Source organism: Selaginella moellendorffii, unplaced genomic scaffold (assembly GCF_000143415.4).
Source record: "Selaginella moellendorffii unplaced genomic scaffold, v1.0 SELMOscaffold_22, whole genome shotgun sequence".
NCBI lineage: Eukaryota > Viridiplantae > Streptophyta > Lycopodiopsida > Selaginellales > Selaginellaceae > Selaginella > Selaginella moellendorffii.
This window is the reverse complement of record NW_003314283.1, coordinates 763,824-787,614: the sequence shown is the minus strand read 5'-3', so window position 1 is coordinate 787,614 and position 23,791 is coordinate 763,824. Positions and strand designations below refer to the sequence as shown.

The following is a 23,791-nucleotide window of genomic DNA, read 5'->3' as shown; positions in this document are numbered from 1 at the left end:
CTGGATTGAGGCTGAGTAAATACGATGACAATCCTCCATCCTTTCTTTCAGAAGCGAGGGCCAAGATGGAAAGCTTTAGAACGCGGGATCGGTGGCTTTAACACTGGCCTAGAGTGGCTGATTTCTCACAAGTTCTTTGGAAAGATTAGAGTGGCAAGTTGAAAGGTAAAACAAGTAAAGAACCTCACTTAACCTCTCTACTTGTGTAGCTTTGATCTAGAGCATCGAAGAAGCTCTTCCATCCAACGTAGACACCCTCCACGACCATGGCAGCCAAGTCCGCTGGAGGATAGACTTTGGTCTTGGCCACAGCCTTTTGCGAGATCGCCACCTTACGGAAAGGCCCGCTATCTCCATCGCCAAGAACCTCGAAATCCTGCTTGTCCTGGGCCCTCTCGAAGCACTCGTAGTAGTCATCCATCTTCACGAACGGAGGATCGATTGCGCTCCCCTCGGCCGCGAAGAGAACGTTTGGATACGGCATCACTTGGCGAAGAACAGCAGCGAGAAGTATCCTTCCAATCCTGCCGTTTCCATCCAGGAAGGGATGGATGTGTTCAAACTCGAGGAACAATCTGGCTCCAAACTTGATGATCTTGTCGACGGTGTCCACGGATGGATCGGTGTCGTCGCGCTGGAGCAGCCCCACGAGCTCGGCCCTGGATCGATCGAGCAGCCTCTCCAGCGCTGCTTCCACCTCGGTCGGCCACATAAAGACGTGGATTCCTCCAGACTTTGTTCTCGTCATCACCACTTGGCTAGGATGGCGTCGCAGTGTCCCGGCGATCTCGGCCTTTGTGGTCTTCATGAGCTCGGTGTGAGCCTCCAGGATCTTGTGGACGCTCAGCTTGGAACCGATCGCGTCCTCTTCTTCTTTGCCGCTGTTCTTCGCTGGGAAGAAGATCCTCAGTCCTCGATACAGACAGCGCAATGCTTCCAGCCTGTGATCGGCTTGGACGGCGTCCCCAAGCTCCAGCGCTCCATTCGCGATGGCTTCCTCCGTCTCCTCAAAGCTCTCGAATCCCTCGCCCTCGATGTGATTTACCTGGAACAAGTAAGCCGCCAGCGCCCTGCGCTCGTAGGTGTAGCTTTTGGATTTGAGCTCCGATTCCTCCAGCTGCTTGTAGCGCTCGCGAAGTCCGTGGATCTTTGCCACCAGATCGCTTGTGCGAAGCTCGCTTCCGCTCGATCGCCAGAATGGAAGCTCCGAGATCTCATACTCTGCTAGCGGCAAGGCCTTGCGGCCGATAAACCCTAGAAGACGCTGCATACTTTGCCCTAAGAATTCCATGGACTTGATTCGAACACACGATTACCCAGAGATAAAGTGTCGCAAAAATATCTCGAGTATATCCCCGAGTATCTCCGCAGCTAAAGCCCTAAACCCCGCAGTGTGGAAGAACCCTAGCCGCGCACGGCGACGAGGGGAGGAGGAGCTACCACATCGCCGCCTTGCCGCCGCCGCTAGCAGCTCATCGGCGCCATACATTCTCCGAGGTATTTACTCTTCTGCCCCTTTTCTTGGCATTCTTTCCCTCGAAATCTCTCTCGCTTTCTTCTTGCATCGCCATGGCTGCGCTTCCCCGAGAGAGGAGGGCAAGGGATTTCCCGATGCTTCGTTTCGATTTCACTGATCCTGGCCATGTCTGATAGGCTGTCTTCTCCAATGTCGTGCAGTGCAGCGCCGCTGGAGAAGGCGGGAATGCGGAGCATCATAAGCTGGCACGCCCGTGTGCCGCGATGCCTCAAGCTCCGGACGAGCCTGGATTCCAGCAGGGCGTTTGGAACTGCGACGAAGTATAGCTTCACAAATGGAGGACCATCCAAGTTCCATCCAGTCCCCGGGATTCTCAAGAGGCTGCGCGTCAGTGCTACTTACAATGACTGGCAGTGGCCGAGCCCAAGCCCGGCTCCCCAGGACTCACGCTCCTACTGGACCACTCCGCAAAGGCAAGCAGGATTTCCAGAGACTGACTATGACGATGATCGTCGAGGAGGAAGCGGTGGCGGATATGGAGGGGGTGGATATGGTGGTGGCGGCGGCTATGGAGGTGGTGGTGGCTATGGTGGTGGTGGTGGTGGCTATGGAGGTGGTGGTCGTGGCGGTGGAGGATTTGGGAGCTTTGGTTCTTCTCGGGGACCTGGCTTTGGAGTACAGGAGACGTACACTGGTCCACCCATCGAGACTATCAATCCGTCGGCGGTGGTGGCAGGTGAGGAACTCGCAGTGGCGAAGCTCGGGATTGATCCGGAAATTGTGAGAGCGCTCGCACAGAAGAACATCATAAATCTTTTTCCTGTTCAGGTATGGGCTGTAGTCTTTGTGGCAGTTTCTCTCGTGTATTAACTTGTGAGTTTCTCCCGAGCAGAGCGCGGTGTATCAACCTGCGATGAAAGGACGCGATTTTATTGCTCGGGCTAAGACAGGAACGGGGAAGACTCTTGCTTTTGGTCTTCCCATTCTCCATACTATCACTGTTGAAAGGCGCGAAGCTACAAGCAGGTATTCCCTCCCAGGACTTTGTTTCTGAAGCTCTAAATCCGTTGGTTTTTTCTTTTTGCAGGACTCAGCCTGGATGTCCTCGTTGCATTGTCATGGCTCCGACACGAGAGCTAGCAAAGCAAGTCGAGAAAGAGTTGACGTCGACTGCTCCACATTTGACACTAGTGTGCATCTATGGAGGCGTCAGTATCGAGTCTCAAAGACGATCACTGGAGCGGCCAATCGACGTTGTTGTCGGTACCCCTGGCCGTGTCATCGATATGCTACAGCGCGGTTCTTTGCTGCTGAACCGGGTGAAGTTCATGGTTCTGGATGAAGCTGATCAGATGCTTGCAACTGGTTTTGCGGAAGATGTGGAGAAGATCATGGAGAGGCTCCCCAAGCAAAGGCAGACTATGATGTTTTCCGCCACAATGCCGTCCTGGGTGAAGAACTTGTTGCGACGGTTCATGCAAGATCCTCTTGTGGTCGATCTGGTGAGCAATTTGTTTCCAAAACGCAGGTTTTACATTTTATGTTTCCTCTGCAGGTGGGAGACAACGACGAGAAGCTTGCAGAGGGTATTAAGCTTTACTCTTGCGAGGCATCCGACTATAACAAGGGTCCTCTTCTCAAGGAGCTTGTGAATGTACGTAAGAGAAATCCAGACATAGCGCTGATGGTCGTTGCTTTTTCCTCTTCTTTTTGCAGTCGTATGGCAAAGGTGGGAAAGTGATCGTGTTTGCCAAAACCAAGCGCGACACGCACAATGTAGCTCAAGCCATGAGCCGCTCGGTCCCTTGCGAGGCTCTACACGGCGACATCCCACAGTTCCAACGTGAGAGAACGCTTTCCGGCTTCCGAGACGGCAGATTTTCAGTGTTGGTAGCAACGGACGTAGCTGCTCGCGGTCTTGACATTCCCAATGTCGATCTGGTACGTATATCTTTCTGGAAACTCATCGATCTCTCAGGGAAGCGTGTAGCTAACTAAAGTTTGGATCGACAGGTGATTCACTACGAAGTTCCTGGCGACTCAGAGACGTTCGTTCACAGGTCGGGACGAACAGGCCGAGCTGGGAAGAAAGGAGTGGCGATTTTGATGCACACTTACGCGCAGGGGCGCGTGAGGGACACGATCGAGCACGACGTTGGGTGTAGATTCGAGGCGCTCAACGTTCCAAACGTGGACATGAGCTGCGCACAAGACTTTTCGAGGGACACTTACGTGGCGAGCAGCGGTTTTGGCGGAAGAAGCTTTGGAGGTGGACGAGGGGGCGGCGGCTACGGTGGCGGCGGATTTGGGAGAGGTGGCGGCGGTGGCTTTGGTGGCGGTGGTTTCGGGGGCAGGAGCGGTGGGTTTGGGGGAGGGTGGTAGTTGTAGGTTCTTTCTCGGCAGACGAAACGTAGTAGCCGCCTACTTGCAGTGGTAGTTTCTTACTAGTGACGAACATTTGCCTCCTTTTTTTTACCAATCAAAGAATATACGGATAGTTACACAATTTCATGATGCCATCCTAATCAATTAAAAACACTTGCGGACTATTACCTGGAACTTTAGAACAACTCGGTACGTTTTTGAGCACGGAAGAAATTAATTGGTCAGTGCTCTCTTCGTTTTAAAGTTTCACGAGAATTTGAGTTATGATGATATACAAGTAATATATATTGATTAGGATGATTTTATATATATATATATATATAGATTATTGATATAGCTCCGAAGCTTGAAGTAATAGCAGAGTGTAAGTTAAATGGGAGTGAATCGATTATCACAGTGGCCCGCAGCAGTTTTTCATCCAAAATTCCAAGAAGAAAGCACGATTATGAAAGTTATGGGTTGTAACAGGCTTGAGAAATTGAGCTTGTCACGGCTGAACACTTTTGATCCCATGGAGCTTTTTAATGGGTTTCCAAACCTCTCTAGAATGAGCCTGATTAGTGTTGCGAGCTTGACGGGTGAAACTCTGGTTATCAATGGTCCACAGCATCTAAAAGAGTTAGTTTTTCATCCAGATCATGAACAAGGCTTTGTTATGGAAGTACGTCATCGGCAATTGTAACCTTCCAAGTGCCATAGTCTTCGTAGACAATTCCAGCTGCTATTTATTCATCAACGAAGCAGCTTCGAAGCTTTCATTGCCCGTTGGTATACGCTTACTCTTTGCATATGAAACTCTTTAACTGTCGGCTTTGAGCAGGCCCCAAAACTGCAGTCCACCAGTTGGTCGAGGTTCATGACATGCCTTTCAGCGTAAGTGTGCTTACACACTCTTTTCCTGTTTAAAAGTTGTAGTAGGCTTGAGACACACGAATTCATGCTTTTCACTGATACAGGATTTCAGCCTATGGCTTGTTAATAGCTTGGCTAATGATGAACTCTCGAGTTTTCTATCCAACTGTTGGTTGCTCAAGACGCTTGCCCTCGCTCAGAAGTTTAACTACGAGTCACCCACCACATGTATTGCAGCTCGAGTGCAATGTGCTTGCAAGAGCTGGAAATTCAGGGACTGTTTGGATAGCTGCATGAGTCTGGAGGCTTCCTTGAGAACACAAAGTCACAAGACTCTTGTCTTCAGCTTTCGTGAGTACGAGCTTGCTACACTTGGAATACCTGAAGTTTATGACCACACTGATCGTGAAAGTCATGCAAATATATTTCGACTTGTGCGTAACTAGTGCTTCGGTTGGGACAGAGACAAAGTGGACTTTGTCTTCTTTCACTGTTTTTGGTGTCATCTTTCACTGACAATCCACGCTTGGAGTGCTTAGGCTTAGAAGGCAACCTACAGCCATAGTTGCAAAGTTGTGGGGAAGGAAGAGTACTTATTCTCACCGTGTTTTTGAGCTGCAAAACTTAACTGACTTCGTTATTCCAAGAATTCTATACCTGAGAAGATCCCAGAGATCTCGCGAAGAGTTCTGGAATGAATTCCAAAGAGAGTGGAGAGAGAGGATCATCGTCTAAGCTGCCGGAGGAGGCACGTCAATGGGCGTGTCCTGGTAGCGAAGTGCGCATTGCCCCGTGAGCATGAGCACGACGGAGATGGAGGAGGAGCACTCGATCCACGCCCTCTTCACCAGCATCGCGATGCACTCCCGGCAAACCTCGTGAGGCGGCTGGTTGAAGCACACACCCTGGCCGTAAGAGGTAACGTCGTCCCGGCCGTGCTTCACCGTGTAAGTCAAGTTGGTGGCGTTGGGAGTGTTGGCCACGATGTCCGACAGCGTCAAGTTGAGGCTCTGCCAGTACGTGCTCCCCGGCGGGATGGAGGCGTCGCTGCAGTAGCCCGAGAAATCCACCTCCGCCTTGCCGATGATCTTGCACTGGACCGACTGGATCCACACGGCGACAAGTAGCACCGCTAGAGCGAGCTGGAACTTGATCGTCATCTCCATCGCTCGCTCGCTCACTGCAAAGAAAACCGAAACAAAGAGAAAAGAAGAACTTGGAGTGAGCGAACAAGCGTAGCTCTTTTATAGCGTGCACGGGAAACTCTCGTCACCGGATTAGCGTGCGCGTTTCTTTCTTTGTCCGTTTTCCCATCTGTAAGGCACCTGTCGAAGATTTAGAAGAACTACCTCGTTTTGGCATTATCTTCTCGCTTCTTCAAACCCAGAGATGCAGAAGGAACACATGTTAGATTCTTTGGAGGTAAACCTCTCGTATGCTCTTCTTCTTCGCCGCCATATTCACACTTCGGCTTGCAACTCGTCAGCCTTCTCGTACAGCCTTTTTCTACAACCTCCTCCTCTAACACCGCCTTCAAAACATCCAAAAACTCCTTGGGATCGAGACGTCGCATGATCTCTAGATTTTGTGCTGGGTCTCCACGCCGCGTTCTCGAAAACCCGGATCACGAGTTCGTGAGTCCAATCTGTATTTGCAGGGGCCTCCGGACCTGCCATGTCTCTGTTCCACGATCAACACCTCTCCCTTGGAGCTCCCAACAAGAACGCTAGGCTGGATATCTCCGAAGCGTTCTAATGCATTCACGTGAAGTGATTACAAAGCAGAAAAATGTTTAAATGCTAGAAATAGGCTGGTCTAAACAGCTATTAGAAACAAAACTTTTATAGATTACAAAATCCGGAGTGTTAGCGTTCCATTCATAGTCCTCCAAACTACGGCATCAAGTTGCTAACACTTCAGGGCTGAAATGGACATTCATGTCAGAGATCCATGCGGTGGAAAAGAAAGTCCATGTGGGAAAACTAGTTTTCTGGACTTCTTTCAGCTTTGGAGCTTTCTTCCTTAGTCACCCTGGAGGTACTTCAATGTCATGAGAGGCTAACTATCTCTTGCCCGGGTTCACAACTAGTCCGGGCGACAGGCGGATGTCGAAAATTATGCTGGAGTGGTCGGAAGAAGGAATCGAAGAACTGCTCTCGAGATGAAGCTCAAGGAGCTCTCCATTCGGCCTCTGTACGCTTAAATTTGCTTGTGCGGACGCCAAGAGCCGTCAGATAGTTCAACTTTGTGTTTTTGGTCACTAGTTTTCAGAGCGATTGACTTCTTTTCTTTTTCAGGTTCTGGAAGAGATGGTTGGTCGTTTCACAGAAAAATTCTTAAGTTTATTTGTTTCTAACAGTGTCTTTCTCTCTACTAAGAGCTGAGAATGTTTTGCATATGCTTTGATTGGAGACAGATTTCGCCAAGAGTAATGAAGACCTTCGAAAAGGTTGTGGAGGGATACAGCTGCATCTTCCAGCAAGAAACTTCAACTGCAAAACAAAGCATACACTAGTTAGCTGGTGAGTTTACTCAAACCGAAAGAAAAAGCTATTACCTTTTCCGCTTGTTCCGGATTTCCAGAATAAAGCTCGCGTCCAAAGGTGCATTACCAGCTGCGTGAGAATCGCAACATGAATATCGCGTTGCATTAGCTTGAAAATGTGCGCGATTATCTTGTTATTGCACTCGACGTGGTGGCCATCTGAGTAAATAATCCATGTTTTTCATTCCTGTCGTGCCCAACTAAGAATTCAACTAGGATTTTGAACCCCGGAAGTTTCACGAAATCTTACCTGCGCTGCAAATACATTCTATGCGCCGTGGTCAAGTGGGTCAAATTATTCTGTGTTCCGGGGAAAATATGCTTCGCTCACTGCTCGCCGCCCCTGCATTGCCGCTGCCTTTGGCGCCTGCGCTGAGGCTGGCCGCGAAGAAAATACATCTGGCATCCAGGTTTCTCGAATCCAGGAGCAGGCCTTGACCATTGTCACGTGTACTATGCCTTGGCGCCATAGATTTGAATACTCGCCCCTCTTCTTGTATTAGTCGCTTCCTCCATCGTCGACGACCAAGGAGGAGCCCATTCTCGCCGACAATCCACAGCGCTTCTGATGTTCCCGATTCGCCACCCCAGGGTGTGGGAGATGTACATAAATGTCGAGGCGAGCTTCTCGACTGGTGAGATCCGGTTTCCTTCTCGTTTTAGCCGCAATCGTTTGGGGCATTCCAGCTGATCTCTCCCAGGATGCCAAGCACTGGGAGTCTCTCAGCGAACGAAAATCATTTCATGAGCCATGTTTTGGCCTTCTTCGCCGCCTCGTCTTGGAGAATCTGAGATCCAGATCGCGGAGGAAGGCATTTTTTCGTCTTGGCTCTTTGTCATATAGCATTTGCCAGGCTAGGGCATTTTATGGCTTCCAAACATCCTTGCTTTTTCTTTCACAGTGATCTTGAAGCTTACATCTACATTGACGGCTTTTGCTTTTGATTTGAGGCCGATCTCGGCTTGGCTTTTTCTCTTCCTCCTCTTCTGTTTAGTAGAACAGCCAACCTGGTGGAGACGCGCTCTGGTGAACAATCGTTGTGAGATCAATCTGGCTTTGCTCTTCTGAATCAGGAGAATCGTTCGACTCGGCCTGGACTTTCGGTGGGCTGGCTGGAGCTTGCGATGATAGGTTGAGGAATAGTCGGCAGAAAGTAGAGATTATCTTGAAACTCGTCCGGGTCACTGAAAACAGCCACTTTCTCCGTTGTACCAGCATCAGCTTGCACTTGGTTTTTCTTCAAGCACTTGGCTTCCACGACCAACGTTTCAATAAACAAAATGGAACCGATAATCAAATATGCCTTGGCGCCAAAGATTTGAATACTCTGTCTATTTCTCAGCGCTTTCTGTATGTTCCCGTTGGGCCATTTCAGCTTAGGAGGTCAATCTCTGACGCACTGGAGAAGCATGCTGATGGCTGTGTGTTTCATGAAAAAAATCTAGATCCCGGAGGTAAGGCATTTTCCCTTTTGGGTTCTTTTTCCTACAGTATTTGCCAGGCTCGGGCATTTTATGGCCATAGAGATGGGTATGAACATTTGGTTTTTATTTCTCCTTTTTCTTTTCTTTTTCTTTTCTTCTTCTTGCTGTTTAATTTGACTGGATTTAGTAAATTAATGTTTGAAGTTTTATAAAGCTCAAACTTAATGATTTCTAAATACTAAAACAAATTCATGTGATTAACATTTCTTTCTTTCCACAAGGATTGTAGGTGTTTTAATAAAAATTCAATTTTTTTTTGTTAAATTGATAATAGTTAAAAAAAACATTTAAAAAGAAGAAAGTTATGTTGAAGGTTAACAATTGGGTATAATTTATTTTATTCTAGCCTCCAACAATTTTAATACTTTTTTGTGTATAACCTTGTTTATTGTTATAGAATTTATGCCCTCCTGCAAACTTCTCATGACTTTATTAACAACTATTTTCGCAATGGTTTTGATTAATATGTTTATCTAGAAATTGATAAATATACAAGTTTCTCTCTGTTAAAAAAATTATATTTAATAAAAACTATATTTAAAAGATTTTCTTAATAAGAAAAATAAAAATAAAAGTATAAAATTTAAAGGAGAAAATAATCCAGATTTAAATATCTCTTTTGGTAAATCCATTTGCAAGCTAAAATTCATATGAGATAAATTTCTTTTATTTTTATGCATTCATACCTTTAGTAACTTAATTAATATAACTAAAATACTATAAATAAATAAATACAGTAAACAAAGTTTTATAATAAAAGATATAGATTATATATGGCTAATTAGTTTTCCAACTAGCATTTTATAAAAGAAATATAGTTAGTTTTTTTTCATAATTATTAATATAAGTAAAAGTGCAATTGTAACAACAGTTAGGTGTGACTAAGCAGTGGAAGAGTAAGAGTAGCTAGTAAGGGTAAAGTGGGAGTGAGTGGAGCATCCCAGGTAAAAAATATTTAGCATTGACTTATTTGAGTTCATTTTATGTTAAAAAGTAAAGGATTCAGATGATAATGGAAAAGGAAATGAAATTATTCATTACAAACCTTGTCAAAAAATTTATGAACCCTCACATGAGTATTTGAATTTCAAAAAGTGATGAGAATAAAACACATTATTTTATTACAAAATTAATTTAATTTATATATTTATTTAGTTTTTAACTCAAAAATAACTATATGGATGCTCTTTTAAATCTATTATTCTTTGTATTAACTATTTGAATAATATAAACTCAATGATATTATAAATATGTAGAAATATTATTTTTTATTCCAACCAAAATAATAATAATAATAATATTTTAATATTAATTTTAAAATTATTATTTTTTCGTTAGGCAATGCTGTTGCCGTCTCAGTCTCTTGGATACATGTGATTAACTCCTTCCACTCTTTCAGTGAAATCTCTCCAGAATATTTTCTCACTAATTTGCAAACTGTTTCCGTTGGTGATGCCCACGTCAAGATTTGCTTACAGCAATCGTTCAATGCGATGTCCTTGATGTCGCCATGCACGCTGCCTCGTTCGACGGCCTCCATGCACCAAGAGAACATTTTACCGACCCGAGAGACATGGGTACCACCAACCTTTGCCGCATTGGAAATCAATGCCTCGCGGATCAGCTTAGCAATGGCAACCTGCCCTGGCGTCCATTTCAATACCGCGTCACCCAGGATCAACCGCATCAGTCCCTCGGTAAAACGGCGCGCGTCGTCATGCACGAGTTCTCCGGCCCCTGAAGACGTGGGAAGTTCGTAGTAGCGGTGGCGGACGTGCACTTCTGTAAGAGCTTTCCGACAATGTACTTCTGGGTGGGAAACAAGATACTCTTGTCAGCGCACATACTCCGTAACGTCTGAAGACCAGCTTTCAGCCTCGCCGTTAGCTCTTGGTGACTTGAAACACGACTGCTCTTTGTTGTTGCACAAGGCTGCAAAACAATAAAAAAAAAAAAGAAAAAACGGAGATAAGAGAAGAGGCAGCACAAGAGATTCAGGCCTACCGCTGTAGTCATAGTTATAATCGATGACATTTTCCCGGGCTCCGCTCTGCAAGACCTGAACGATGCCTCGATCACCAGGACCCCGTAGAGCCACTTGTCCAAGCCCAGACACAAGAGATACACTGGCATGCCGTGTCCGTTCTCAACGTTACGAATCACTCCCTGTTGTTCGTATACAGCAGGAGATCTTCTCTGTAGCAACTGCTTTCGTCCTGTGCCGGTCCTTCATCTCCAGAGTTTCTCGCCGGGCTCTCACTCGGGCTCTCACTGTCAGTTGACGAGGAAGGAGCTCTCTCGCCCCCCTGAGCTTCATCAGTGTATGGCGCCATTGAGAACCCCTGGTTGAGAGCTTCGGGCATGGATGCTGCCCCCACGGCCCTCTCCACGAACTCTGGCATGGATTCCCTAGTCCATGAAGGATTGTGCTTCTCAAACTCGTCCCATTCGGCATTGGTAGGCCTCGCAAACATTCCAGGAGCTATCAAGGCCGCGACATGCACGGGTCTCATGCCGCCTTGCACACACAACTGCGAGAACAATCTGGATGAAGTGAACAACACAAGCGTCGGATGTACTGCTTTGGTTGATGGAAGAAGAAAAGGGACTTACCTTTCTGCAAAGACGTAGCTCTCTGCATAGAGAGCGATGACCTCATCCAGCGTCTGAGGCGGCATTTTCCGGCAATGATAGCATTTGAGAGCTCCAAGAGTTTCGGATGCTGCTTGCATTTCCGCTAGTAAGCGTACCACCCTCGCCGTTTTCTGCGTATCCAAGCATCAATGCGTTCCCCTTTGTCCGTTTTCTCGTCTGTAAGGCACCTGTCGAAGATTTAGAAGAGCTACCACTTTGGTACGATCTTCTTCGGTCACGAGATCACGAGAACACGAGAGAATGAGAACTTCGGATTCTTTCAAACGAGTACCTGAATTAGAATGTTAGCTCTCTCGGAGTAGAATACAAGCGATGCTGCTCTTCTCAGGGCGGGTCGCCAGTGTTTTCTCTTAAGCTGGAAACCTGTTTCACCCTTTGCGGCCTCTTGTTAAGCTTCTTCAAGCCCAGAGATGGGGAAGGCTCCTGAATAAAACACATGTTAGATGCTTTCGAAGTAGAGCATTCTTTACCTCCTGTATGTCCTCTTGTGCCTCATCCTCTTCGCCGCCATTCACACTTCTAGTCGACTTGGTCTTAACACCTTTGGTTTTTGACTTGCGGCCGATCTCGGCTTGCAACTCGGCAGCCTTCTCGGACAGCTTCCTTTTCCTCTTGATTCTACCATTTGCTCCGACCTCCTCTTCTGTTTAGACAGACCTCGTGAGCATTAGAAATACATTAGCGCAGCCAACCTGGTGGAGATGCGCTCTGTTGAACAATCGTCGTCAGCTCAATCTGGTTTTGCTCCTCCGACTCTGGAGAATCGTTCGACTCGGAAGGATGGCTGGCCTGGACCTTGGGTGGGCTGGCTGGAGCTTGCGATGGTTCTTCTGGAACAGGACTGTCTGGTTGAGGAACAGTCGGTAGAAAGTAGAGATTATCTTGAGACTCGTCCGAGTCACTGAAAACAGCCACTTTCTCCGTTGTTGTAATATCAATATCAGCATCATCGTCAGCTTGCACTGGTTTAGCCTGCAGCAAGAAAAAGAATACAATGTAAGTCGCACCAAGATTCACATAGAAAAACCTAAAGAGTGCTTACCTTCTCAGCCTCAGCATTCAAATCGAACTCATCCTCCCTTTCGACGTACTCCTCGTTCTCTTCCAGCTCTCGAAAGTCTGGAGCAAACGCGCTCCAGTTCTCCGTGTAGTCTTTCGCCCAGATATATATCAAGCCTGACATGGAGACCGAAGCCAGAATAGATCGAGTCGGGTGCCAAGCTATGTCGATGAGGCCTTCCTTGGGACACTCGAGCATCCTTGCTAGCTGACCGAACTCCCGGTTCCACACCTGTATCTTGTGCTCTCCTTTCGCGCCGGAAGCAGCAACAACAAACTCGGCATCGTTGCTGAAGCAGGCAGTCTTCCACACCGCCTTCAAAACACCGTCCGAAAACTCCTTGGGACTGCTCAAGACGTCGCACTTTTCGGGATCTTCCGCAAGCGCTGCCGCAGCATTTTCTCTCGGCAGCAAGTTCTCGAAAACCCGGATCACACGGTCCGACGAGTTCGTGAGCACGTAGTGTCCATTCCGGCTGAAAACAATCTGTCGGACAGTCGCACCACCCGGGACTTGCACAGTCCTCCGGACCTGCCGTGTATCTGTATCCACGATCAACACCTCCCCCTTGGAGTTCCCAACGAAGATGAGATCGCCCTTCTTGTTAAAGCTCGCTCCGGAGAAAGAGTACGAGCTGGCCTCGGCCTTTCCCTTCGCAGCTTGGCCAGTGGCGGCTTCCGGAGTTTTGGGTGACGCCGAGAGTGGAAGCTGGTAGCTCTCACCAGTCGAGAGATCGATGAGAAGTGGAGCGCTGGAGAGCGGGCATGCAAGGCAGAGGAGCGGCCTCTTCCTCCCCGGATGGAAGCGAGCGTGGAGAGCTGTTTGATGGAGGGTGGTGGAAGCGATCTTGACGCCTTTGGCAACGTCCCAGCAGGAGAGTGATTTGTCCATGGCTGCCGCGACGAGGTGGTGGCCGCATTTGGACCAGCTGACGCTCGTCACTGGAGAGGAGCAGCTCTTGTCACGAAGCTCGGCGGCCACGCCTCGCGTGTGGAAGTCCCAGATCACGCAGGAGCCATCGGCACAGCCAGCTGCAAAGAACAAAATAACGAAAGCTTGAGAATTCTTTATCTATCCCATCGCGTGTCTGTAAGAAGCAAAAGATTTCTCTAAGAACCAAGAGATCTTGCCTGCCAGTAGCGTTCCACGCCGATTGAAGGCAATGCTCTTCGTGATCCCGTGCTCCAGGAACTCTTCGATCACTTCTGGGAAATCGTTCTGGAAGGGGTCTGCAAGGAATCGCCGATCACAGGAGAAATCCAGAAGAGAAGAACTCACCGAGTAGCGAAAGATTCATTGCTATCCACTGGCGCGCCTAGAGAATCGAGCGATGCATCTACGCTCGCTTCCCACAAACCCTACCAAAACCCTAAAATTTGCTAAATGGCTGTTCTTCGCGGGAGCGTGGAGCTAGTGCTCCCCATCTGCGAGAGGCCGGCCTCCAAATCCACGACGCTCGCCAAGCTCTTGCGCTGGCGCTCGCAATCCCGGCACAAGGCGTCGTCGATCAGTACCGCATTGTCGGAGCTCGATGGCGGGCCGGATTCCAGTGAGCTCCTCACGGAGCTGGAGTGGCTGCTGGATGACGCTGTGGAGAGTTGCGTGATCCACAGGCCGGAGAAGAGGAAGATCCAGGGATGGAGGCACCTCAAATCCGCGCTGGAGCTGGAAGAATGCGGCCGCGGCGACCGCGATGATCTTGATCAAGAGCGCAACGATACCCTAGCCGGCCATGGCGAAATATTTCTTCGCGCGAGCTTGGAGGAGCTAGAACAGGGATGGAAGGAGAGGATCGATCGCCGGCGGCCATTCCAGTACGTGACAGGGAGCTCGCATTGGCGGGATCTGGTGCTTGGCGTCCAGGAGGGAGTGCTGATCCCAAGGCCAGAGACCGAGCAGCTGATCGACCTCGCGGCGGCCGCCATGGATGGAAATTCCGAGCTCGCGCGAGGGGTTTGGGTTGATCTTGGGACTGGCAGCGGCGCGATCGCGATTGGAATGGCTCGGCTTCTCGATGGGAGGGGATCGGTGATCGCTGTGGATGCCAGTGAGGTCGCGATCGCGGTGGCCGAGGCCAATGCTCGACGCTACAAGCTCCAGGTAAGAGATTCTTCCAGTCCAGAGAACGTTCTCTTTCTTCTTTAGTCCTTTTATTTGTGTTCTTCGTGCTTGAGTCTAGAGCTTGTTCTTAACGTTTTTTCTTTGTTCTCACGGATTTCTTTCGTGCCTGGCAGGACGCTGTGACTCTTGTCAAGGGCTCCTGGTTGACGCCTTTGCGCGACGAAGCTGGAAAGCTCTCCGGGATCGTGAGCAACCCGCCATACATTCCGTCCAGGAACCTCGGGAGATTGCAAGCCGAGGTTGGAAAGCACGAGCCAATGTGCGCTCTGGATGGTGGCGACGATGGAATTGACCACCTTGCGGAAATCTGCCAAGGAGCTTGCTGGGCTCTCAAGTCCGGTGGTTTTCTAGCGCTCGAGGTCTCTTCCTTGTGTTTTTCCCTCCTTTTTCCTGCTGAATCTCTGTTTGATCTTGCAGACCGATGGTGGCGAGCAAGCGCAAACCGTCGCAAAGATCCTGTCCGACAAGCCTTTCGAAGACATCAAAGTTGTGAAAGATTTCGCTGAGATGTCTCGGTTTGTCACTGCGTTTCATACGTAACTCTAGCTTTTGATCCCTCTGGTGGTTTTTTTCTTCAAGCTAGTCAACCAGTGGACTAAACACACCGTTGACGAGGCTTTGACTCAATCCTGGCCATTGTATAGTCAACCAAGGCATGTCCGTGCCACGTCTAGACACACGCGGCGCCTCGATGACGGCAGCGTGTTCTCCGCCTTGTCTCTACTGACGCGATTCCAATCTATATGGATCTCCTTTTCAAGAGAGACGAGGTAACCTTCAACCTTGCATTGTGCTGGTTTCTCACAACTCTTGTTCGTTTCGAAGCTTTTGGCGAGATTGGAATGGGTTCGTCCGACGGCCCAATGCTTGCGGATGAGAAAGGCAGTGGGACGATTCAAAGGCAGTTCTCTCATGGGGCTTTGCATTCCGAAAGGAGCATCCAGACAGGAGCGCTTTCAAGGCTCAACTCGTCTGGCTTGAAGGGTGACCTCCAAAAGCCTCTACTGCGAGCTAAATCGAGGGCTTTCATCAAGCCACCCAGCTCGGTTATCCCAACACTGTTCACGCTCGTCGTTGTTCTTGGAACTTTGTCTCTTGGAATTGCTGTAAGTTTCTTTCCTTGTTGTCAGCTTTTCACATCTTACTGACGATTTATGTAGCTCGGGTATACTTCACCGACGCAAGCTGATATAATTCACGATCTCCATTTAAGCTTATCTCAGGTGCAGAACATCTATCACTCATTTGACAGATTATGGTGACCTCCATTTTTTTTTCTCAGTATTCTTTCTTTGGTTCTCTCGTGAACTTGGGATGCATGGTCGGTGCTGTTTCAAGTGGAAGGATAGCAGATAGTCTCGGCCGTAAAGGAGTATGTTTTCTATTCAAGTTCGTGCGTTGCTTAGCTGATTTCTTATCACGGCTTGCAGGCGTTAGTAGCAGCAGCTATTCCCAATCTTGTAGGATGGATTATGGTCGCCATGGCAAAAGTAATCAATAACGAACGAAAGAAGAAAAGCTTAATTTCCTTATTTCCAGGATTTGCAATTTCTTTACATTGGGAGGTTTTTGAAAGGACTTGGTGGCGGGATTGTCTCCTTTACTGTAAGTCTCATTTTGTTCCAGCTACATACCGAGTAAAAGTTCTTGTGCAGGTTCCAACTTATATTGCAGAAGTTTCTCCCAAACATATGCGAGGAACTTTGGGTGCCATGCATCAGGTTCGGTGGTTTTGTTTTGTCTCCTGTTTTCTTAAGTTCGGTCCTTGCAGCTGGCAGTAACTGTTGGTATCATGATGGCATATATGGGGGGATTGTTTTTTCAGTGGAGAATGCTTGCTCTAATTGGTAACATTTCTCACGTTTTTTGAAAGCCACCTAACTTTTTGCGAGTGTGTCACAGCTACTATTCCCGGAGCGCTACTTTTGATCGGGCTTTGTTTTATCATTGAAACACCTCGCTGGCTGGTATGGGGAAAGATTTCAAATTTCTCCTCAAAATATTGCTTTCCAGGGAAATGCCGATCGTAACAAAGATCTCGCTACAGCTCTTCAGAGACTACGAGGAAAAGATTATAACATAAGCTCGGAGCTTTCTGAGATTCAGGTAATGGTAACGGTGAGTTTCTGCTCTGTAGTTACAATAACATCAAGTGCGTCAGAACGCTGCGGAGGTATCCAGATTGCAGCCCAGCGTGCTAGTTACAGAGCTATTTCAATGGCGACTCTTCCGGCCCCTACTTGTAAGCTATTTCTTCCTTTTTCCGTTTTGTCTCAACATGAATATGGTATTCGTATAGGCAGGAATAGGCGTAATGGCCTTGCAGCAATTTAGTGGAATCAACGGAATCATGCTTTATGCTGGTGAAATTTTCAGCACAGTCGGTAAGCTCATACAAGTTTCTGTGCTCAAAACTCAAAATTATTTTGCTTGCAGGATTTAAGTCACCAAACGCAGCTTCCTTGCTTCTAGCCATGCTACAAGTAATTCTTTTGTATTGTTCTTATTGCACGTATTAATGTCTTTTTATAACAGGTAGCCGTGACGCTCACCTCAGCAGGATTGATGGAAAAGGCTGGAAGGCGTTTGTTATTGTTGGTATGAGCTCAAAATGATTTCTCCTCCCTACTAACAGCGTCTAAATCATGTATAGTTATCATCGGGAGGCATGGCTCTCAGCGCTTTTCTCGTGGGATTCTCATTCTTTCTACGCGTAAGCTTAAAAAGATCCAATGGCTTGTGAATGTTCGTGTAACATTTTCTTTGCTTCTTTTTCCAACAGAACATAAAGAATCCATCTCCTGAAATGGACACATTCATCAACGTTCTAGCACTTTGTAGCCTTCTGGTAAGAAAAGAACGAGCATTTTGAGAAAGAAAGCGTTCTAACTTGCTTCCAGTTTTATGTGGTATCATTTTCATTCGGTCTCGGTGCCATTCCCTGGGTTATAATGTCGGAGGTAAGAAGTTTCCAAGCTCTCTTTTGCTGTAAGTCTAAATGCTGGTTTTGCAGATCTTTCCTTCTCGTGTCAAAGGCCTGGCCGGAAGCCTTGCTACGCTAGTGAATTGGTCTTGCGCCTGGGCCGTGACACTAACCTTCAACTTCCTGCTCAACTGGACATCTTATGGTACGCGTTGTTTCATAGCGCTGTGTCCAGAGCTCATGTAAAACTTTCTCACGCAGGTTGCTTTTGGCTATACGCATCGATTTGCCTCGCCACAGTTATCTTCGTCGCTCTCTTTGTTCCGGAGACTCGAGGTCGCACTCTAGAGCAGATTGAGGCTTCGTTTAAATAGACGCTTCAAATCGGACACCCAGTGGATCATCGTAGAAAACAAGGTACCTATTCATTTTCCAACTTGTAAACATCGAACGTGATTTTACCTGCGAAGTAAGTTTCACTGCTCGGTCTGAATGATAAGTCCAATGGGGCAGTGGTCGCTGCCATCAAGCTGAGGAAGAACATACGAATCCGCGACACTGCAAACCAGTCCTTGAGAAACGAGGAAGTAGTCCAACCTCCATCCTATCATAGGAAAACAATTGTTTTGTAAGTTTGTAAAGTAAAAGCCATACCTTTGTTCTGTGGTCTAGCATTGCTGCGATAGCTCCAGTATGTAAAACCAACAGCCAGTGGATGCTGCTTTCGAAACGTATCCACGAGTCCTTTGTCTATGAAATTCGTTTGGAAGGAGGTCCGCTCTTCGCTCGTGAATCCAGCGCTCCTTTTGTTTCCCTACGATCCAAAAGCCAGCGTTGCATTGATAGGACTTAAAGCAAGCGATTTACGTCTGGATCGTAGATGTCAATCTCTTCGTGTGCGCAGTTTAAGTCACCCGTGACAATCACGGGCTTTCTCTTCTCGAGCTCCTGAGAAAAGATTACTGTATCAGATTATTAGAGGCTAGAAAGCTTTACCAGCAAATATGTGCTGAATGCAGGATCCCACTCCGTTGTTCTGTAAGTCTGATGCGAAGAAAATATGGAAAGTCCAAAAGAAAAATGAAAGAAAACGTACCAGTCTCTCTAAACGTTGTCCGGAGTTTGGGACGTAGACAGAAACTAGGAAGAATGTATCAAACTCGGCTGTGACGACGCGGCCCTCGCCATCATGCTGAGAAATTCCCAATCCATACGTCACAGACAAAGGCTTGATCTGCGATGATGGATCACAAACTCAGTGGAAGGAAGAAAAAGTAAATACCCGTGATATGAGAGCGCAACCAGAGTAGCCAAGCTTTGAAGTGCTGCAAGTCCAGAAACTATTGGAATAGCCACCCAAGATCTTTTGTTTGATCGCCTCCACATCTTTTTCCTGCAAAGAGCTTTACTTAAGAAACCTTGAAACCAAAAAGCCAGACCTGGAGCTTTGTTTCCTGGAGACAAAGGACGTCGAAATCTTCCGAGTCTGCGAGACGAGCCAGTGCCGAGCCTTCTTCTTCCAGCTCGTTTTTGCGCTTCATGCAAGCCCGCAAGCCATTGACGTTCCAGGAGATAACTTTCACCAAGTTCTTCTCGCTTGGCAGGGACGAAGGCCTCATTGTGGACGGATCATAAGCAATCCAGTCGGGCTTGGGCTTTTTGTGCCGGAGTAGAGCCCACGGGCTGGCAGATTTCTCGCTGCTTACTTCGAGAGCGGTAGTCGTCGTTGTCTTTCGTCTGGAAACTTTCTTGGAGGATTTCTCGACTGTAGTCTCCGTTGTTTGGACCCGTTTGAGAGCTCTAACTTCAGAAGTTTCTCCTGCTAGAGTTGAGAAAAGTCGATTGAGATGTCAAAAAAGTGAAACTTCTTACCAGAAGTCTCAAGCTCTAAAAACTCTGTGATCTTTCCTAGAAGCTCTTGCTTGGTGCCTTTAGTAGAAGCCTTCATCTTCCTACGCACGATAAAGAAGAACAACACAAACGATGTGAAGGAAAAGAAGAAAAAAAATTATTCGCTCACTTCATGAGGCTCCTGAGCTGAATCACCGTCATTTTCTCGAGCTTGTTCTCGGTCTGTAGCACAAGCAGCTCATTCCGGAGGATGGAAGCCATCGAAATCTCCTTCTCCTCTCTATCAATGCGCTAATATCTCGCCTAGAAAAACAAACGCTCGATCGATGCGCCAGGAAAAAGGCTACTACTTACATGAATCACTGCTCTCCAGCCGGATCGATCGGCGCAAACCTACATTCGCTCGAAGAGACGAGAAAAACCCTCTTTCCTTAAACCCTAACCCCGCCATAACATGAAAGGGGCATATTCTCTCACCTTTTGGGCATTATCCATTTCCCTGGGAGGAGCTTCTCGGCGATGGCGTCGTCTCCTTGCATGCCCCATCCCTGTAAGTAGTAGCGCCGCGCCAATCTCGATCGTAATCCACATCCATTCCAGGTCTCGTGGCTAGAGCGTCTTGCGATTCTTCTTCTTGCTCTTCCAGGTAGGGCATTCTCGGATTTCTCTCATTCCCCATCGATTTCTCGATCTTTCTCCAGCTTCTCGGCGCCTCTCCGGCATCGCGCTGTGAAATGTAGCAGCGCCAGCGCTAGCCGGAGGGAATTTTCTCTCGGATCATCGGCATTTTCTCTTCTTTCGCTCGCTGGATTTGCCAGAGCCGAGAGCATTCCCACGGAAGCTCCCAAGCAACTCTGTGACAACGCTTGCGAATCGGAGCTCGAAAATGTGTGGTAACATTTCTTCTTCTTTTTCTTTCTCTTGCTGTCTGTCACCTCTCTAGAATTGATTGATTGGATTTTTCTTGAAGGCTCCAATGGTGACTACTCCATCCGGACTACAGTACAAGGACATCGTCCTCGGAAATGGCCCATCACCACCGATTGGATTCCAGGTCTTCTTTCTTTCTCCTCGTTTCTTCTTTTTTCTTTTTTCTGATCTATTTGGTCTGTGGCCTCTGTGGTTTTGTTCTTCTTCTTTGTTTTCGGATTTCCTTCTGGTTTATTTCGTCTGTGTTGGATTTTTTCCTCGTGCGTGTACTGAGTTTCTTCCAGTCTTGTTTGTGTGCCAGGTCGCAGCAAACTACGTCGCCATGATTCCTTCCGGGCAAGTCTTTGACAGGTACAAGCTTGTTTTCTCCAGCATGATTGATTGATTTGGTATTTCGCAGCTCGCTGGAAAAAGGAGCGCCTTACATTTTCCGTGTTGGAGCCGGATCAGTAAGCTCTCGAGTTCTTTCCCTTAGAACCTTCTTTGCGGATCTGATGAAAGCAACGCTTTTCGTAGGTGGTGAAGGGGCTGGATGAAGGAATTTCGACCATGAAAGTTGGTGGCAAACGTAGGCTCTACATTCCCGGCTCTGTAAGTCAATGACCTCGACTTCTTTTTTGTCATGAGCTTTCACATGAAATGCTGACGAATGGAACACTTTATTTTCTCACAGCTGGCATTCCCGCGGGGGCTGAATGCTGCTGCTGGTAGGCCGAGAGTTCTTCCGAACACACCGGTGGTTTTCGACGTGAGCTTAGAATACATCCCTGGCTTATCCGACACAGATTTTGAGTGAAAGAGTTTTTTTCATTCTCGGAAACAACTAAAGTTGATTGTATGAAATCAAGGCAATCTGCGACGCTCAGGTTCAGGTACGGTAAGCCTTTTTCTTTTGTTTCCTTTTCCTGTCAAAAGAATCTAGATAAAATTTCACCTGTTGTATGCGTTCCTGTTTGGTTCTGACTTTTCTCTTCTCCATTGAGCCTAAACTTGCACAGTGACCTTCCGGCCGTTTCCACCATCGTGATGAATATCATCGTTGCCGTGCCTCGACGCCTCATACTTTTCACCGTCGCCCCACAGCGCATACGCCTCCTCTCCGTGCACAGCATCATCGCCAACTTGCAGCTCGTCGTCCGGCATCCGGAGTGGCACAAAGAGCCGAATGGCGAGCAGAATGATGGTGGTGGCCACGATATTCCAGCCGATGATAAACAGCGCTCCTGCGATCTGCCGTCCAAACTGGCCACCTCCGACACCTCCGTAGAAGCCACCCCGAGAACCAGTCACGGGCACGAAGTATGAAGTTAGAACCGGCTCGGCTAGCAGCCCCGTGAGGCCTCCTCCGAGAACTCCGGCCACGGTGTGCGTGTGGAAGACGCCAAGAGTATCATCCACCTTTTGGAGTAGTGTGGATCGTCTGTGAACGACCATCATGGTGAACCAGGGGATGGAACCGGAGCAAATGCCCATCACGATAGCAGCCCAGGACTGGACAACACCTGAGGAAAAAGAAGAAGATCAGTGAGAGGTAGAGTTTTGGTTTTGGGAGAGTTTCTATACTGACCAGCTCCTGGAGTGATGCAGACGAGGCCAGTGATCATTCCCTGGACAGCACCGATGACCGACGGCTTGTTGAAGAACGTAACGTCGAGGATCGTCCAGACGATGAGGCTGGTTGCGGCGCAGATGTTGGTGTTGAGCACGGCGATGGAGGCGTCGATGTTTGCAGCGTAGGGGTCGCCGCCATTGAATCCATTCCAGCCCAGCCATAGCATCCCAGCTCCGGTGAGTGTGAGGAGAATGTTGTTCGGTGGGAATCTCTCCCTGTCCTTGGTCAGCCTTGGCCCAACCTGTGGATCACAGCAGAAAAAGATATTTTTTAGAGCTTTCTTTCAGAGCAATTGTCACCACAATGGTGTGAAAGTGGAAATGGAAAGATGGCCACCAGCAAAGGAAGAGAGTGATCCAAATATCACGCAATTCACAAGGCTTTCATGAGTGGCAATAGATAATTGAATCAAGGTGAGCAGGCAAGATGAAATGATACATCCAGCTCATCAAATCTAAAAGAATATCAAGCACAACACACCAAAACCAAAGGAGAATCACAAGGAGATCATCAAATCAAATAAAAAAAGGACTCTGTTTTCTTTGGAATGGGGGAGTTCTTACCCAATAGGCAGCAACAAAACCAGCAGTGCCAGCTGAAACATGGATGACATAGCCCCCAGAGTAGTCAATCACCCCCCAGTGGAACAAGAATCCTCCACCCCACAAGCTATAGGCCCCCACAGTGTAAGAGAAAGTGAGCCATAGTGGAACAAATATCATCCAGGCCCTGAAATTCATCCTCCCCAGCAGAGACCCAGCAATGAGGATGACAGTGATTGCAGCAAACACAAACTGGAAGTAGACCATGGTGGCCATTGGGTAGAATGGAGTGATCTCTGCAGTCTCCACGGTCCCATTCTTGTAGTAGTGACCAGAGGAAGGGATGGATGCCTGCTGCATGAGGTACTTCTGGCCAAGGGCCACATCTGCCTTGCCCCAGAATGGGAGGAGCTTGTGACCAAATGCCATCCTGTAAGCCCAGCCCACCCAGCAGATGAGCACTGCAGCAAAGGCATAGAGTGCCATGAAGGCTGAATTCACTGCCCACTTCTTCTTGACAATGGAGCCATAGAGGATCACCAGGCCTGGAACGCTCTGCATCCCCACCAGTGTGGCTGCTGTCAGCTGCCAGGCATTGTCTCCCTTGTTGAGCCACTCTGGGACTGTGGCTGCCAGAGCATAGGCTGGAGTTGCTGGAACTGTTGCCATGATCTTGATGATTTTCCTCCTTTATTCTTCCTAGATTGTTCTTCTCCTCCTTGTGATCAGAGCTATGCCTCTGCAAGAATTGCCTATCAAGGATTGAGAGTTTGAAGGGAGATGAGAGACACTGCCAGAGATTCAATGAGGAGACTGATCATACAGTAAAGAATCTGGATCAATTCCAGGACAAGAGGGGTGAAAACAAGAACCTGGAGGGAAGGAGACAATGGGAAGAATCCTTACCCGCGCCTGTGAGCTCCATAGCCAGGAGCTTCAAAAGTCCAAAGCAGGGGAGCTTCCAGCAAAACAAGGGATTCTTCTTATTATTCCTTATAATGCCCAGCTTTTTGGCCTAAAACGCCCCGGTCCGGGGTTCGATCCGGCCAATTAAAGGTGCATAAGCATGATTAGTGGGCTAAGTCAACCAAAAGCGGGCGCCTCCATTTCTGACTGCGAAGTCAAGTCTTGCGAAAAGCTTTCACGCGAACGCGCAGGACGCTTTACCTCCAACATTGACAGCATAAAAATTTAAGAACCATATGTACCAAAACTGTCAAGAAATAGCAATTTCATTTAAAACCATGTGTGGAGACTGGAAACCATGATAGAGGTTAGAAGAAATATGACTCACAAACACTTCCATCAAGTTTGGAGTTGATGAAGTCATCGCGCAGGTAATGGCCAGCTGAT

General features: G+C 47.9%; 9 protein-coding genes across 14 annotated transcripts; 4 read left to right on the top strand and 5 right to left on the bottom strand.

The window, feature by feature from the left end:
- The first annotated feature begins 1,369 nt into the window (after window positions 1–1,369).
- LOC9642168 (DEAD-box ATP-dependent RNA helicase 9, mitochondrial) lies at window positions 1,370–3,986 on the top strand. Of its 2 annotated transcripts, none has more exons than XM_024678551.1 (7): window positions 1,370–1,497; window positions 1,678–2,305; window positions 2,370–2,503; window positions 2,565–2,979; window positions 3,033–3,131; window positions 3,194–3,418; window positions 3,491–3,986. In XM_024678551.1, exons 2-7 carry the CDS (start codon window positions 1,703–1,705, stop codon window positions 3,857–3,859), a joined length of 1,845 nt encoding a protein of 614 aa, XP_024534319.1. In that variant the 5' UTR covers window positions 1,370–1,497; window positions 1,678–1,702; the 3' UTR covers window positions 3,860–3,986. The 2 variants fall into 2 exon arrangements, with proteins under 2 accessions (XP_024534319.1, XP_024534318.1); XM_024678550.1 differs by having other exon boundaries at window positions 1,373–1,497; window positions 1,654–2,305.
- Window positions 3,987–5,445: 1,459 nt separating this feature from the next.
- Window positions 5,446–5,880, bottom strand: LOC9642167. The gene has a single exon (XM_024678434.1). The coding sequence runs from the start codon at window positions 5,878–5,880 to the stop codon at window positions 5,446–5,448; it is 435 nt and encodes a 144-aa protein (XP_024534202.1).
- Window positions 5,881–10,064: 4,184 nt separating this feature from the next.
- Window positions 10,065–11,524, bottom strand: LOC112347480. The gene is made up of 3 exons (XM_024678401.1): window positions 11,358–11,524; window positions 10,749–11,288; window positions 10,065–10,676 (listed from the first exon to the last, which is right to left on the bottom strand). The coding sequence occupies exons 1-2, from the start codon at window positions 11,474–11,476 to the stop codon at window positions 10,904–10,906; spliced, it is 504 nt and encodes a 167-aa protein (XP_024534169.1). The 5' UTR covers window positions 11,477–11,524; the 3' UTR covers window positions 10,065–10,676; window positions 10,749–10,903.
- Window positions 11,525–11,653: 129 nt separating this feature from the next.
- On the bottom strand, window positions 11,654–13,809 carry LOC9642610 (protein RBL). The gene is made up of 6 exons (XM_024678391.1): window positions 13,738–13,809; window positions 13,590–13,688; window positions 12,442–13,490; window positions 12,092–12,371; window positions 11,870–12,042; window positions 11,654–11,822 (listed from the first exon to the last, which is right to left on the bottom strand). The coding sequence occupies exons 1-6, from the start codon at window positions 13,754–13,756 to the stop codon at window positions 11,724–11,726; spliced, it is 1,719 nt and encodes a 572-aa protein (XP_024534159.1). The 5' UTR covers window positions 13,757–13,809; the 3' UTR covers window positions 11,654–11,723.
- LOC9642609 (release factor glutamine methyltransferase) lies at window positions 13,787–15,137 on the top strand. The gene is made up of 3 exons (XM_024678397.1): window positions 13,787–14,559; window positions 14,694–14,939; window positions 14,998–15,137. The coding sequence occupies exons 1-3, from the start codon at window positions 13,843–13,845 to the stop codon at window positions 15,118–15,120; spliced, it is 1,086 nt and encodes a 361-aa protein (XP_024534165.1). The 5' UTR covers window positions 13,787–13,842; the 3' UTR covers window positions 15,121–15,137.
- Window positions 15,138–15,233: 96 nt separating this feature from the next.
- LOC9642166 (sugar transporter ERD6-like 4) lies at window positions 15,234–18,172 on the top strand. 2 transcript variants are annotated; one of them, XM_024678392.1, is made up of 19 exons: window positions 15,234–15,350; window positions 15,406–15,686; window positions 15,741–15,803; window positions 15,863–15,952; window positions 16,011–16,070; window positions 16,120–16,185; window positions 16,236–16,301; window positions 16,352–16,427; window positions 16,483–16,547; window positions 16,594–16,686; window positions 16,742–16,822; window positions 16,880–16,964; window positions 17,017–17,063; window positions 17,116–17,178; window positions 17,234–17,293; window positions 17,363–17,428; window positions 17,481–17,540; window positions 17,594–17,708; window positions 17,765–18,172. In XM_024678392.1, exons 2-19 carry the CDS (start codon window positions 15,423–15,425, stop codon window positions 17,875–17,877), a joined length of 1,533 nt encoding a protein of 510 aa, XP_024534160.1. In that variant the 5' UTR covers window positions 15,234–15,350; window positions 15,406–15,422; the 3' UTR covers window positions 17,878–18,172. The 2 variants fall into 2 exon arrangements, with proteins under 2 accessions (XP_024534160.1, XP_024534161.1); XM_024678393.1 differs by lacking the exon at window positions 15,234–15,350 and having other exon boundaries at window positions 15,357–15,686; window positions 17,765–17,920; window positions 18,017–18,172.
- Window positions 17,904–20,044, bottom strand: LOC9642608 (DNA-(apurinic or apyrimidinic site) lyase, chloroplastic). 2 transcript variants are annotated; one of them, XM_024678396.1, is made up of 11 exons: window positions 19,832–20,044; window positions 19,709–19,747; window positions 19,524–19,657; window positions 19,376–19,455; window positions 18,943–19,325; window positions 18,786–18,896; window positions 18,600–18,737; window positions 18,500–18,547; window positions 18,371–18,451; window positions 18,158–18,317; window positions 17,904–18,107 (listed from the first exon to the last, which is right to left on the bottom strand). In XM_024678396.1, the coding sequence occupies exons 3-11, from the start codon at window positions 19,613–19,615 to the stop codon at window positions 17,980–17,982; spliced, it is 1,221 nt and encodes a 406-aa protein (XP_024534164.1). In that variant the 5' UTR covers window positions 19,616–19,657; window positions 19,709–19,747; window positions 19,832–20,044; the 3' UTR covers window positions 17,904–17,979. The 2 variants fall into 2 exon arrangements, with proteins under 2 accessions (XP_024534164.1, XP_002973537.2); XM_002973491.2 differs by lacking the exon at window positions 19,832–20,044 and having other exon boundaries at window positions 18,943–19,322; window positions 19,709–19,752.
- LOC9642165 (peptidyl-prolyl cis-trans isomerase FKBP16-3, chloroplastic) lies at window positions 19,811–21,217 on the top strand. Its single transcript, XM_002973650.2, has 8 exons — window positions 19,811–19,904; window positions 19,955–20,000; window positions 20,056–20,242; window positions 20,325–20,408; window positions 20,586–20,635; window positions 20,685–20,733; window positions 20,801–20,875; window positions 20,958–21,217. Exons 1-8 carry the CDS (start codon window positions 19,874–19,876, stop codon window positions 21,078–21,080), a joined length of 645 nt encoding a protein of 214 aa, XP_002973696.2. The 5' UTR covers window positions 19,811–19,873; the 3' UTR covers window positions 21,081–21,217.
- LOC9642164 (ammonium transporter 3 member 1) lies at window positions 21,071–23,410 on the bottom strand. 3 transcript variants are annotated; one of them, XM_024678394.1, is made up of 4 exons: window positions 23,345–23,407; window positions 22,460–23,190; window positions 21,852–22,137; window positions 21,071–21,786 (listed from the first exon to the last, which is right to left on the bottom strand). In XM_024678394.1, the coding sequence occupies exons 2-4, from the start codon at window positions 23,105–23,107 to the stop codon at window positions 21,269–21,271; spliced, it is 1,452 nt and encodes a 483-aa protein (XP_024534162.1). In that variant the 5' UTR covers window positions 23,108–23,190; window positions 23,345–23,407; the 3' UTR covers window positions 21,071–21,268. The 3 variants fall into 3 exon arrangements, with proteins under 3 accessions (XP_024534162.1, XP_024534163.1, XP_002973536.1); XM_024678395.1 differs by having other exon boundaries at window positions 22,460–23,177; XM_002973490.2 differs by having other exon boundaries at window positions 22,460–23,410.
- Between the last annotated feature and the right edge of the window lie 381 nt (window positions 23,411–23,791).